This window comes from Cygnus olor, chromosome 13 (assembly GCF_009769625.2).
Source record: "Cygnus olor isolate bCygOlo1 chromosome 13, bCygOlo1.pri.v2, whole genome shotgun sequence".
Taxonomy (NCBI): domain Eukaryota; kingdom Metazoa; phylum Chordata; class Aves; order Anseriformes; family Anatidae; genus Cygnus; species Cygnus olor.
Window position 1 is genome coordinate 2494532 of NC_049181.1, and position 13151 is coordinate 2507682.

General features: G+C 41.3%; 1 protein-coding gene across 6 annotated transcripts in view; it reads right to left on the reverse strand.

Moving 5' to 3' along the window:
* Positions 1-13151, reverse strand: part of HDX (highly divergent homeobox) — a 48746-nt gene that overhangs the window by 13567 nt on the left and 22028 nt on the right. For 5 of the 6 annotated variants that reach the window (XM_040572410.1, XM_040572406.1, XM_040572407.1 and 2 more), the window contains 2 exons: positions 4973-5119; positions 812-1019 (listed from right to left, as the gene is read on the reverse strand). In XM_040572410.1, coding sequence (XP_040428344.1) covers positions 812-1019; positions 4973-5119 — 355 coding nt within the window. The remainder of the gene's footprint in view (positions 1-811; positions 1020-4972; positions 5120-13151) is intronic. The other variant, XM_040572412.1, reaches the window with a different exon arrangement.

The following is a 13151-nucleotide window of genomic DNA, read 5'->3' on the forward strand; positions in this document are numbered from 1 at the left end:
CATGCGGTTCTGAGGTGGAGTAAAAAGGGAATTAAGTTCAAGACACTTATCAGTCGAGATCATGGAATTTACCGTGAATAAACACGCACCCTGTGTGTGCAGTTCTAAGGCTTCCTGAACGGTCCCCTGCTACTGACTTTGATCTTTTCGGCAGATTTGTGTTTGCTTGTCAGAGACCGTACACACGCCTCAGACAGCTTAATGACACCTTCTGCCATGCTCTGACATAGTCTGAAGCTCTTTCCAGTTCAAGCCCAAGTTTGAGCCAATATATTTTCCGAGCATATCTCATCCGCATGAGTTTATTATGGAAACTGTAATTACATAGTTCTGGTCACCTCCGAGCTAGCAGGTTCACACCCATCAGTGCTTGTTAAGACAAGAACTGCTGATGAGGCTCACGCTAACACGAACGGATATTCAAGCCGGCAGAGCAGAACTGGCAAGTTAGCAGAGAGCATTCTTCTTAAAACCCAGCTCCTTAAGGAAGTGAGACCTGTACATTTGTACTGTGTGCATCTCTCAGTTGCTCCAGCAAATTGCGAACTTGGTGATTAACTTCTGATGAATCTGGCAGAAACATAGGTCTTATGAAAAAAGGCTTCTGCAAGCTTTGAGATAAAAATATCAACAAAACTCATACAGAAGTAAAAGAAGAGACCAAACAATACCTTCAGCACAGCCAAGGTACATAACTTGCAACTGTTAGACACTTTTAGACATTTTTGACTGTGTACAACAGAGAATCCAAAGCATGCGCACTGCATAAAATTAAAAATATATGCACAGTAGGAACTGCATTGTCAAATACCTTGTGAGCTTCCTTCAGATAAGCAGATTGATACTTCATCATTCCTATCATTATCATCCCCCACTTCAGTAGCAGTTTCCTCTCCTGGATTAAGTGCTGATTTAGAAACAAATTCAGATTGATCAGAGAAATCAGCAGGACCTCCTCTAGGGGGTGGGACCTCAATCCCCATTAAACGGTATTTCCGTCTTCGATTCCCAATCCACGTCTTGCAAGAGAAATAAACATGAATGATATCAGAAACTATAACAAAAGCAACAGGCCCACAACCAAGTGAAATTAGCACATCTGCACTCTAAGAACAAGAGCATAGCCAGCAATCCAAGGGAGGTGATTATTCCCCAGTATTTGACCTTCATGAGGCTGCTTCCTGGAGTACTGCATTCAGTTTTAGTCCTCCAGGACAAGGGAAAAGGGAAAGTTGTGCAGAGCAAGAGGAAGAGAGGCAACAGCTGCAGGTCACACAAGGAAAATTCTGATTGGAATTAAGAAAAAAAAAAAGTTTTACAGTGAGGGTAGTTCAGCACCAGAACACTTTGCCCACAGTTTTGGAATCGCCAACTTTGCATGTACTCAACACCTTACTGGACAAGATCCTGAAAAACCTGACCTCACTTCGAAGTCAGTCGTGCTCTGAATAAAGAGTAGGATTAGGTGACCTTGTAAGGTCCACCCCTACCTAAGTTACTGTATGAATTTAACATACGATCTTTGATTCAGGCTCTCTCACTCCACAACTTCCAGCGGGACTAAAGCATCCAGTGACCCAAATGGCCCATCTATTCTAGGATTTCCTACAGCATACAATAAATTGTCCAAGGTGGTAGCTCTACATCACTCCACTTTGATGAAGGAACACACTTTGGCAGAAGTAAGCCCAAAGCAATATTATCTTTCACTCCTCTTTAACTGGAAGATGAGTCTTTCAGAAAATTTGCTTGCAGTAAGGTATAACAGTAGTGGGAGATGAAACAGGGCCAGGACCAGGGAACTTGGAAACCCCCATTCATGACCAGATAGGTATGCATGCTCTAAGTTCATTTTACACCAATAAATCTGACTTGCTTTCTCTGATAAATTCTAAAGAAAAAAAATTATGCTAAAATTATTAAAGACTCAAAATAGAGTTTAACATGATGAAGGAAGAGTTGCCTGTACCTCTACCGCTCAACTCTCTTCCTTTTGTTGCATTACTCAGGCTTCTGATATCTCATCCAGTTTCAGCTTTACTTATCAGCTCCTGTTCCCCGACACTTTACTCCAAAGTCAATTCTTCACTGGCATCCAAAAGTCCTCTCACAGCCAGGAAACAACTTCTTTGCTTATTTTAACTTCTAGTCTTCTTGACCTGGCTCTCCTCCCCTTCCACAGTGTCTATGAGACGACAGGAGCAGTGCCGAAAAAAATGACATGCTTAGCACTGGTTTTGATAAATCATTTTTGCTTTCCCGACTCCAAATTTCCTCAATGATGAATGCAAAACAAGCACACAAAAAGCTAATTCTCATTATATCCCTAAAATATTACCTCCTTAAAAACCTCAAACATCTGTAAAATACATGTAATCAGACTCACTAAGCCTACCTAGAGCAGCCCATCATGAACTCAGCAGCAACTTCCCCTGCTTCATCTGAACAGATGAGCAGCAAGAACTGGGGAAGAAAAGGCAGCGTCCTGGCAGAAGAAGCCAGCAAATGCCCTGTGCAACTGTAAGCGATCAAATCCAGTGGAACCCTGCATGGTGGCAAAGTTTACCTTTCCAGTAATACTGGTATGTTCATAGTACTGGCAATCTTTAAAGCAAGCACAGGGTCATAAGGATCAATCATTTGTACTTCTGGAAAAGCAAAGTTTATCTGGCCAAAAACAATGAATTTCCATTGAAAAAGCTATTGAAAGGGAAAAGTGGAGAAGTGTATTTAATTGATTTGAAGCAAGATACAATAGGTATATACAACTATTTTACATAGTTATGTAAATATGAAATGTGTAATATAAATTTATATGAATGTATAAACAATATGTTTCTAATACATACCTTATATATATATACTTGTTTTGTGTATATATATATATGTTTCTGTATTTATTACTATTTTACTTTAATTTTGTTACGTCAGAAATGGAGAAACAGCTGCTAGTTGTACACTACCTACCTAAAATTTAACGTACAGGGAAATACACCCAAAGGCAACAAGGCCTGTACCTTTACTGAAGGTGGGGAGCTTTTTTCCAGAAGAGTCTCTTAGCGCAACTCTTCTTGGCCGAGCATGGAGTACAGAGCACAGACTTTATGGCTCTCTCAGGCCTCAGAATACATCACCGCTGCGTCCTGACTATGAGAAAGCAAGCACACTGCACTCTAATCTCCAGACATTCGTGTTCCCTCCTGAAGAAAACCCAGGCTGGCACAGAAGGAAAGAGGCATAATATGTTGTGCCTACACAGAGCCCGAGACAAATTTAGGAGAGATTCCACAGCACGTTACGGAAATTTCCTATCCACATCTGGGACGCACAGTGTGCCTTAAGAGGACCAACAACAGGAAGCACTGAAGATCACACATGCCCTGTAGCATAAATTCAGCCCTTAGAAACAAACAAACAAAAAAAGCGCAGCATGACGCAGGACCAACCTAAATCTCACTCTAACTTCTCAAGTCTGTTATAGAGAGGAACCACAGGCAGAGGTAGGTCAGATACTGGTAACAACAGTCAGCTACTATGAAGAAAGGAAATCTTTTTCTTTGTTTATTCATTCATTCATACACACCATAGACTTTTATGGAGTTATCTGAGCCTGGTACGTCTGCCCTGAAGACAGAAGCATTGAAAGATGTGCACAGAACTTCGTACTGCCATCCTCTGTGTGCCAGTAAGGATGTTCTTAAGGAAACAAAGTAATGGAGGCTAAGAAAGGGTGTCAATCCTCCTGTCCTATTAGTAAGGTACTATAGAGCTGGGAGTCTATTTTGAGACGTTTTCAGTGGAAACAGGTTCACCTTTCAAAAAACAAAAGCTCGAAAAATATGGAGAAGCTTTGTTCTCTAAAGATAAAAAAAAAATAATACTTCTAAACCTCCAAAAAATGAAATTTAATTTTTTCTTAATTCAGATTCGCTTAGGAAAACATGCAAGTAAATAATCAGATCAGTGTTCAATACTGAAACCAACTCTGGTACCAGTTTGATATATCAATCCAACAGAGATGGCCACAAGAGGAGTTTCAAATAAGGGCTCCTACCTCATCTTTTGCTTTGGTAGGTGATTAGGAGTAGCATTTGACCTTTTATGTACGAAAGCTTTATGTTCTATTAAATAAAATTACCATGCATTTTCCTTATATTCCTCCTATATTTCTGAGTAGTTTGATAGTTGTCATCCTGTCTTTCTCAAATAATGGCTCCTATCTCCTCTTCTGCTTTGATGTCAAAATTTTAAGGGAGAGGTGGAAAAAGACGACAAAGGCTGAAAGGACTAGTCACAATCGTCATGCCCATTATGATGGGAAGGGAAGACTAATGACATTTTTGTACCAACTGCAAAGACAGTCAGACTATTTTCTGAAGAACAGAAGCACTGAGTGAATAAGACAGTCACAGATTCAGAGTGGTGATGTCTGGTAATTGTGAATACAGTGGCAACAACTGACACTTTAACAAACTTCCCCACCTCTGGAGCAGATGATGTGGAGTGATTCTCAGGAAGCAGGTCATCGACGCTAAAGCTGTAAATCCTAAAACAACCCTTTGTTCTTTTATGTATGTTTATTTTTCCCTATGAGCATTAATGGAAAAATATTTTTCCTGTATTTTTAGAGAGGCTTCTTTGAATCTTAATCACAATAGAAATGATAATGGTTTTAATTCTTCTAGGATACCCCCAAAAACATTTATCACATTTACTCAAAATCTCACTTGAATCTAAAGAGAATGTCAAATGGTTCATAGTGCTACTCCCACTGCTGATCGATAAGACTCTTACCTGAGGGCTTTTTTCTATATATAGACTGCAGAAAGAAAAAGAGAGCACTTCCCAACATGGTCATTCATTATGTAATACATGAAATCTATTTCAAGCTTCCTCATGAAATTTTTAAAAGCTTTCATCAGTCCTATTTTTGCTTCTGCAACAAGATAGGGCAAGACTCCAGATTTCTTACCCGCACTATTTCACAGTCAACATTTAATTCCGCAGCAACAGCTTCAATTTTCTCTCTGCAGACTGAGCCCAGGCTGGTCATGCCATTATCCCAGTATTTCTTTAGGGTAGCTAAGTCTCGGTCACTAAATTGTGTGCGGTCCTGTAACTGTAAGATAAACAAAACAAAAAAACCACTGTTAGACTTAAAAGAAGTCCTTACACTGTTCATTTAATTTCCAGAGGTCTTGCATACAGTAACACGTTACACTGTCTCCATGGCTCTTCTCTTTTTACTCTCCCTGAAGATTTTTTTTAAGTGCTGTTTCCCATCCAGGCTAGTAGAGAGTTCCCTGGGATTTGCCTGAAAGACAGTGCCAGTGCTAAAGCAAGTCCAAAGCACTTCAGCTTTGTTTCAAACTCCACCTGATTTTTTAAATTTGTTTTATCTCACTCTATAAGGCCTTACTGAAAATAACTGTTTCCCCTTGTGCTGTTTACTCTCTCCACCCAATTTATGCAAATTATTCCTTAAGGCTTTTCAAGTTTCTCACCCTCCCCCCCTAAAGTTCTTTTATCTTACTGCAAACTACAATGCATGCATAATTCAAAGGATTCTGGGTTCCTAAAGGGAATACTTTAATGTTTATTTGGTAAGCTTCAGAGTTTAAATTGGTTCTACAGTTTATTTGCAAGTTCCCCAGCTCTTTGTGTATATTTATCAAAATACGTGATAGTAGATTGCTGATAATAGGCAGTAAAACTGAGAAACGAAGCTAGACTTCCTACTACTTCTTCCTACCACTTTCATGGGCATACAGTAACATTCTGTTAATAGGACTTAAAAGCTTTTTCAGTAGTTTTTAGCATAGAATTGTAACTAATATTTCCAGTTTCTTTATTACAACCCGTGTTTGTCATCTTTCCTGCTATTAGGCAGGAAATGCAACCACAAAGTGCATCAGTGGTTGCCACGTGCTTAATTTGTCATTATTTCAACAGCTGATTTTGTAAGAAATGATTGTGATTTCATGTCTGAAATCTAGGTTTGCTCATTTAAAAGCTGTTAAGAGTTAGAATGAAGTAACTTTAAAGTGCAGTAAAAAGAAATTTTGCAGAACTAGAATAATTTGGATCATGTACAGTTATCAATTTCAATCTTTGTTAGTCCTCAGAATATGGCAACCGTTACAATATTCTTCTTTCAAAAATTGCATTGTATTTCTCAACACATGAGAAGCACCTGAGTCTCATTAATACTCTGGTATGGAACAGGGGTGGCAGAACCTTGGCTGCACTTTCACACATTCAAGTAAAGAAGCGTAGGAGCCGTCTCCATCCCTCGCACCCAGAAGCTGACACGTTAGGCAGGGGTGCTCAGGCCGGCAGCTCCTCCTACCTACAAGCCACCTTTAAACAGGAAAGCAGGGTTATTTCCCGAATCACTGTGACAATCTCTCTTTTTATGGCTGTTGGCAAAACAGACTGCAAATTCTGAAAACGGCTGGGAGAGTTCTCCCTTGTTCTGCATGGAGCAGTCGGGGAGAGGCAGCCGCGTGCTGAAAAAAGGGAAGGCAGGAAGCAATGTCACAGCAGTGCTAAACCTACAAGGAGAAACAAGTCACTCTGGCCTCCCCAGCTTTCCTGAACAGGCAGGTAGCTCAGGGCAACTCCACCTTCTAAAGCACATTGAGTGTTTTTTTAAAAATGAACAGCGCTTGTTGCTGCTGCTGGAGAGGTCATTGACAACACTCCTGCTACACTCAAACAGCATCGTATGAGCTTTACTATACTTAATATGCAAAGAGAACTTCGAATTTTTGTTTCACCTCGTTCTCAGAAATACTCCCTAGTGTTTAAGATGACAATACGTTTGTGCTGCTCTTGCAGTGACTGTCACATCAGGTACTTCACCTTTTCTCTCGGTGCTGAAGGACTCGTGCAGCAGCACATGAATCACGCTGATACTGATCATAGGTCACAGAAGGAAATGGAGAACAAGCTTTTTCAGTCAACTGATATGAAAGGACAGACACAAAGCAAAACCAAAAGCCTACGACACATACTACGTGAGAGAGTCCAGACAGCAGAAACAAAACTGAGAGGAAAAAAACAAGTTCAAGTAAGCAGAAGATGGTATTCTTCAAAAATAAATAAATAAACAAAATGTGCAGTAGGGAACAGTTAAAAGCTATAATGAGGAGTCAGTTCCCTCTCAGGGCTGAGGACAGCAGCCTTACTGTGATGCAGGACTCAGCCCACCCCAGCAAACTCAGTGTATTCTCCAATTCCGATCTCTCATCCCACTTTAACTTTTCAACTCTTGAGTCCGTATCCGATCTGTGCCATTTTTCCCCACCAAGCTCAGCGCTGAACAACCTGCTACAAGCAGCCAAGCAGGTAGGAATCGAGCCTCCTCTGAACAGCTCCAAGTGCTGCCTTCAGAGAGGTTCCTTCTGACAGCCGAAGTAACGGCTTCATACAGCTAGGCGCTCTGCAGCAACGGAAAGCAGCATCCATCACCGGACTTGAAATGTTACCAGTGCCCCGACAGGAAGACTCCTGACGTTTGGGGGCTCAGATTCACCGGCAAGTCAGCGAGAAGGCAGCAGGTTACTGCACATTAAACAGAGCCCAGTAGCTGCCTGCCTGCACTGCTGCTCCCAGCACATGTGCGCTGCGTTACGCTGCTTCAGAGGGAGTAAAGGAGGAGCGTCCTTACGCTGCTGGGATCAGCCCTGACCCCTAGGCACACCAGATGTAAATAACACTTCGGCTTGTCCACAGTTTAGGTCCAGACTAACTCCTCTGCGTGACTGTGCCATACACCTTTTCATGAATTTCTTAGAGGAACTACATTGAGTTACACGACTACGCCCTTGACAAAGACGGTACTTGGACTCCTGCACTCTGTGCTGCTCAAACATTACATAATGCTCTCGAAACAATCAAGGCTTTTGTAAGAAAACAAAGGGGAGAATCCCTGCATCAGACATATAACAGCACTTCCATCAGTTTAGTTAATATTGATAACCTCTGCAAGCTTCGTATCATCAGAGGAACTGAGGAAACAAAGACCCACAGTCCTACAAATCCTGCAACAGTGATGGTTATGCATCGGTTTCCACAGGGTATGAAAAATATCAAAAGATAATACTGAAAAGCTTCATATTTAGGATAATACTTTTGTAGCTCAAGACAAGTCAGGAATTCAGTTCCTATTTTTACTTCGTTATAACAAATATTATGAATACAATTCTCATTTCCTCTCTTCAGACCCCCTACTTGCTGATTTGAGGCTCGGCTTTATCCCTGGGAGCGTTAACTGTCTGCAGAACACTTTACGTTTATCACTTCTGTTGCCCATGTTTTGGAAAGCCGAGAGAAGCTCCTTCCAGCAGAAAACAGACCATCAACTCCCAATGAAAAGCAATCCTTGTGAGCAAATTGAATCAGCAGTTCTGCCAAGCTGAGGGTTAAACCCTGCTTATCCCCTGACCTCTCAAGTGTAATGACAACATTCTTAGAAGAGATGACCCAGTTTATTACGGGCACTCCTGGCCCTTGGCCAAGCCCCTCGTAATACCCACTGTGCACGCAGTATTTGTGGTGCAAATCTAGTGGCTGTAATTGGTAGGAATAATTACATTTCAGCGGAATGTCCTTATCCTGTCTGTCATTAAAGCCTGCTTTTAGATCAGTTGTTATGCATCAGTTGAAAGCGTTTCAGGCCACATGTGCAAAAGCTACCCAGAATCTTCAGATTATGAGGCATATTCTAAACTGAAAGAACTGGAGCTTTAAAACAGATGCAATGACTATTGCATTTATGCTGCAGCTGAGTTACATACATTGTTACAGACAAAAAGATGTATTAAAATCCCACTGGAATTATATTAACGAAACCAACAGCTCAGTTGTGATGCTCTGTGATGAAGTATTCTAAGGTCACAGTTATTTCTAGCAAACAAACTTCTCGTGACAAATTTTAGTTGCTACCACTCAGCAGCTCTGTCATGGAGAAACAGCAAGAGAACTCACAGCATGATTCTTTTTTTTTTTTTTTTTCATGCTTTCAAGGTTCTTCTCTGGCAGCCAAATCACACAATATCTATCAAATTCTTTACCTAAGCTAATCTAAATAGATCTGCTTTTGAGCCAATCTAACACTAGCTTCATTTGATGCCCATTCTTAACGCTGGAATAAATGAGTCTGTACTTGCTCCTCCACACTTCTCATACTTTCAAAGATCTCCATCACGCTCCTCCACCCCCTCCTGGTCATCTATTTTCAGGTCTGAAGAGATGCAGCCCATTTGGCTGTTCACGGCACGGCTATTCCATGCCTTTGATCACTGTCACTTTGATCACCGGTTTGATCACTCTATTATATTTTGGGAAGAACAGGATGATCAGAACCGCAAACAGCCTACAAGGTGTGACCAAATCCTAGATTTTCTGTACTTCTAACATTATTTTGCTTTGTTCCCCGTTCCTAATGATGTCAGCATTCAGCTCTTTGAACTCTGACACTTCTAATTGTCTAGCTGATTTTCTTCCCAGAGAATTATCAATTCATTTGTAAAGATCTTATTAGTAAGTAGGAAGTTATTTCTAAGTTAATCATTCTGTACATATTCCTGCTTTCTCATCTGTACCATTTAATATTAGTCTTACTCTTCAGTTTATTATTTCTTAATTTCATTACCCAATAAACATGCCAAGTTTCTTACTCCCTAGCAAACGTCACAATTTCTTCTCCAAAGACTAATATAGTGCATCCCTTTATAGAAAGGATAAGCCAGTCTTCAGTCAGACACGACTCAAGCGATTAGAACTTCTTTTACTGTTACGTCACTCCGTAATTTTGATGGTCTGTATTTTCCCTTAACGCTATCAGCGCATTTAACCTTATTAATGCTACGCCAAATTACACGTTCCTTCTACTTGAGGTTTTAAGCTTGGATCTCAAAACTGTCTCCCACTTTGGTGACAGTCCCGTGACTAATCCTGCTGTGCTGGATAGCCACTGATGTGCATACACAGCGCAGCTGCCCACGCACGAACAGTGCAGCCCAAAGCACCCTTGAAGAGCCATGTGTGCCGCAGACAGGTACACTACGTGCACTTCCACCCTGTAAGACCATACATGTTTCTCCCCTGAGAACAAAAAAAAATAGAAGGCAGCTAGTGGCCATAAATACCAGAACAATCCTGGTTGGTTTCTGGACACAGCCCTTCCCCAGGACGTGACAGTTCCTTTCTCAACGTTTGGGCAGACAGCTACTCATCACAAGACACTTCCAATCTTCTTAGGATGTGGAAACATACCTGAAGGCCCCTAGCAAAACAGCTAGCACGGCGTTGTTACTGCCAGCTTCATTCGGAGCATAACACCTGGAGAAGACTGCAAGCTGCACAGCCTTTAGACAAAAACGTGTCTGAAACAGACGACAAGGAAAAGCAGCATCCAAAGGCACCCTTAAACTATTACAGCTAACGCAGCACTAGCGCACAAACTTACACTTCCAGAAACGAGACTGTTTGCATCTTTTTCCACTACGTTGGTAAGCTTTCAGTTTGCTCCGAGTGAGGCAGGACTGATAAATATTTTAATATCGGCATGCAGTTTTAAAATAAAAAGGTAGAACTGAAGTGCACTTTGACTGCAAGTAGTTTTAATCCCTGGGGGTGCTCATTTTACTTTAAAAGCTGCTTGAAGACATATTTTCTCCAGTGCATGTTGGCTTACTCTGGCAGTAGGAGTTTTCATGAGGCTTTCAGAGCAGAGCCCAAGGAGGTCCTTTCTTCAGTAGGTGTAGCGATGCACCTACCCCACTTAGTGTCCTCCACACATAGCAGCTGTCAGCGCCCTGCGCCCAGACGTGCCAGCATAACTGGTGGCAGGTCTCACAGCGACCTGGAGTTAGATCTGGTCCTCTACTCGATTCAAAGTGCGTTTACTGTGTTCCTTCTGTGACAGGCACAACTCTGAGGGGAGCGTTGTAATGCCTCCGTCTCCAGAATTTTATTGAAATAGTCTGTATTAAACCAGCAATTTAAAATCAAAATGCAAATGTTCAGGAGAGGAGCCCTGGGGGACTCCCACATTTGGGGGGAAAATATCTGCACACCAGTCTGAGACGTCAGAGAATGCCAGCTGAAGCTCTAGGCAGACTCAGCTAACCAACCTTCAGAGGCCTCACCAACCTGAGAAGCACACTATGCAAGGTATCAAAGCCGTCGCTACAATGCAACATTATTCCAGGTGGAAGGGAAATATAAAAATCAGTTCCCTTTTGAGCCTTTTCTACTGAAGGCGATGTCCCCTTGAAACCTTGCATGAGCTAGCCCTGACATTAACATGAAAGGCGATAAATTTCACTGAAAATCCCAGCCAAAATACACATGTGCTGCATACTCTATGATTTACTATGTCTGCTTCTGAAGGATGACGGGCTGAAATAATTCTAAAACCTTAATCTGTCGTCTTAATATGAAGTCTGGAACACAAAGTCACTAATACCACTAGAACTATTTCTAAATAGAAATTGGGGAAAAAAAACCACAAAACTCCCTCCCACACACACACAAAAAAGAAAAAAATCCACAGCCCTTGGCTGTCCTCCAGAAACAAAACTCCACAGCTAAGCCAGACACAGCTTACCTAGAGTCAGCACCTGTGAAAAATGGTTTCTGTTGTCAGCACACTAAGTTACAACATGCCTTCCACATTTGATATATTATTAACACTAACCATTCTGTTAAGACATCAGACGACACGACTTAAGAACAGTTAATACACTTAAGACTGAAATGTAAGGAGAAGAAAAAGATAAAAGATATTTTCCCCTTTTTTATTTAGCCAGTTATCTTCATCGCTATCTTTGAATCCTCGTCCTTCCACCACACTGTGGGGAAAAAAGAATAAATCAGTGTATTCATAAAGGGCAATGCACTGCACGCACCGTAACAGTATATGGAACTCCACATTTTCCAAGGACATTCTCATGAATAACTGAGTGATATTTCTAGACTAATATTCATTAACTGTCAGGATTACATCATCTTAGAGCATAGCTGAGCAGACTAGCAAGTTTCTGCAGACCTGCGCTGATAGCTCTTATTTGCCTCTTGATGCAGTTGAAGGACAGGGCAAGGAAAACAAAATATCAAAGCAGAAGATTAAAAAAAAAAATCAGATCATCTAAAAGACAATCTTCTCCATTTCAGATAAAATACAGATCAGCCTTTTCACTGTTTGAATGGCAGTAATTGCCGTAATCGCAGCCCTACAACTCTATCCATTCTAATTCTGTTCCCTCATGCTCTTTCTTCAGAAGAATTTCACGTTTGAAAATAAAGTTTCCTAGGAAGTAGGAGCTTGTTCTCCCTTTTTAGTTTTCTTACACTCATGTCTATACATCAGCTCTGGAGTGCCAACTCCTAAACTTTCCTCCTCAAGAAGAACAATTATGCATTCAAATTGGAAAAAGCCAATCCACAAATCTGGAAACAGATGCTCTTGAATTGGATTATATTAATCAACAAACCGCAAAAGCTGTTGGTTAAAAAAGACACAGGAGAGAAGGTCTAAGGAAAAAGAAATCCCTAATAATCATCCTTAACAAACAGGCATTCCCAAATCCTCGAAGGTTTATACTTATCCCAGAAATCCCTTCTATAGCTTGTGTCAGATGTCTAGCGTGACCACCACGCCTCAACAACCTATCCAATGCTGGGAAGAAGAGGACAGTATCATACTGCTCTACGAGACAAGAATGTCACTTACCAAAAAGCTTTTCCAGACAGCTTGCCCTGGGTATGTCACCCATCATAGTATTTAACAGCACAAAGGGTAATGGCCCCAAACACAGCCCCTCAATTTAACACACCACCCAAGCCTCCCATCTTCCCTGCGAAAAACCTACCTGCTCTCTAACCCTACCTGCCCATTATCATTTTCCTGGTCTCCTATAAAAAAAAATACTCTCACTACCAGCCCACCATAAAGCACAAAGCATCCAGTTCCTCGATCACCAGATATTAAGAAACTCACAACCCTGTCTGGCTCACCTTCTACATAGATTCACCTAACAAGTCAGACACCCAAATGTAAGTCAGATGAGGGTAAACACTGCCCTAAGAAGTAACTTATCTGGAGCGCCTGACAGAAAGGTAGGATCCTTTCTGCCCTACGC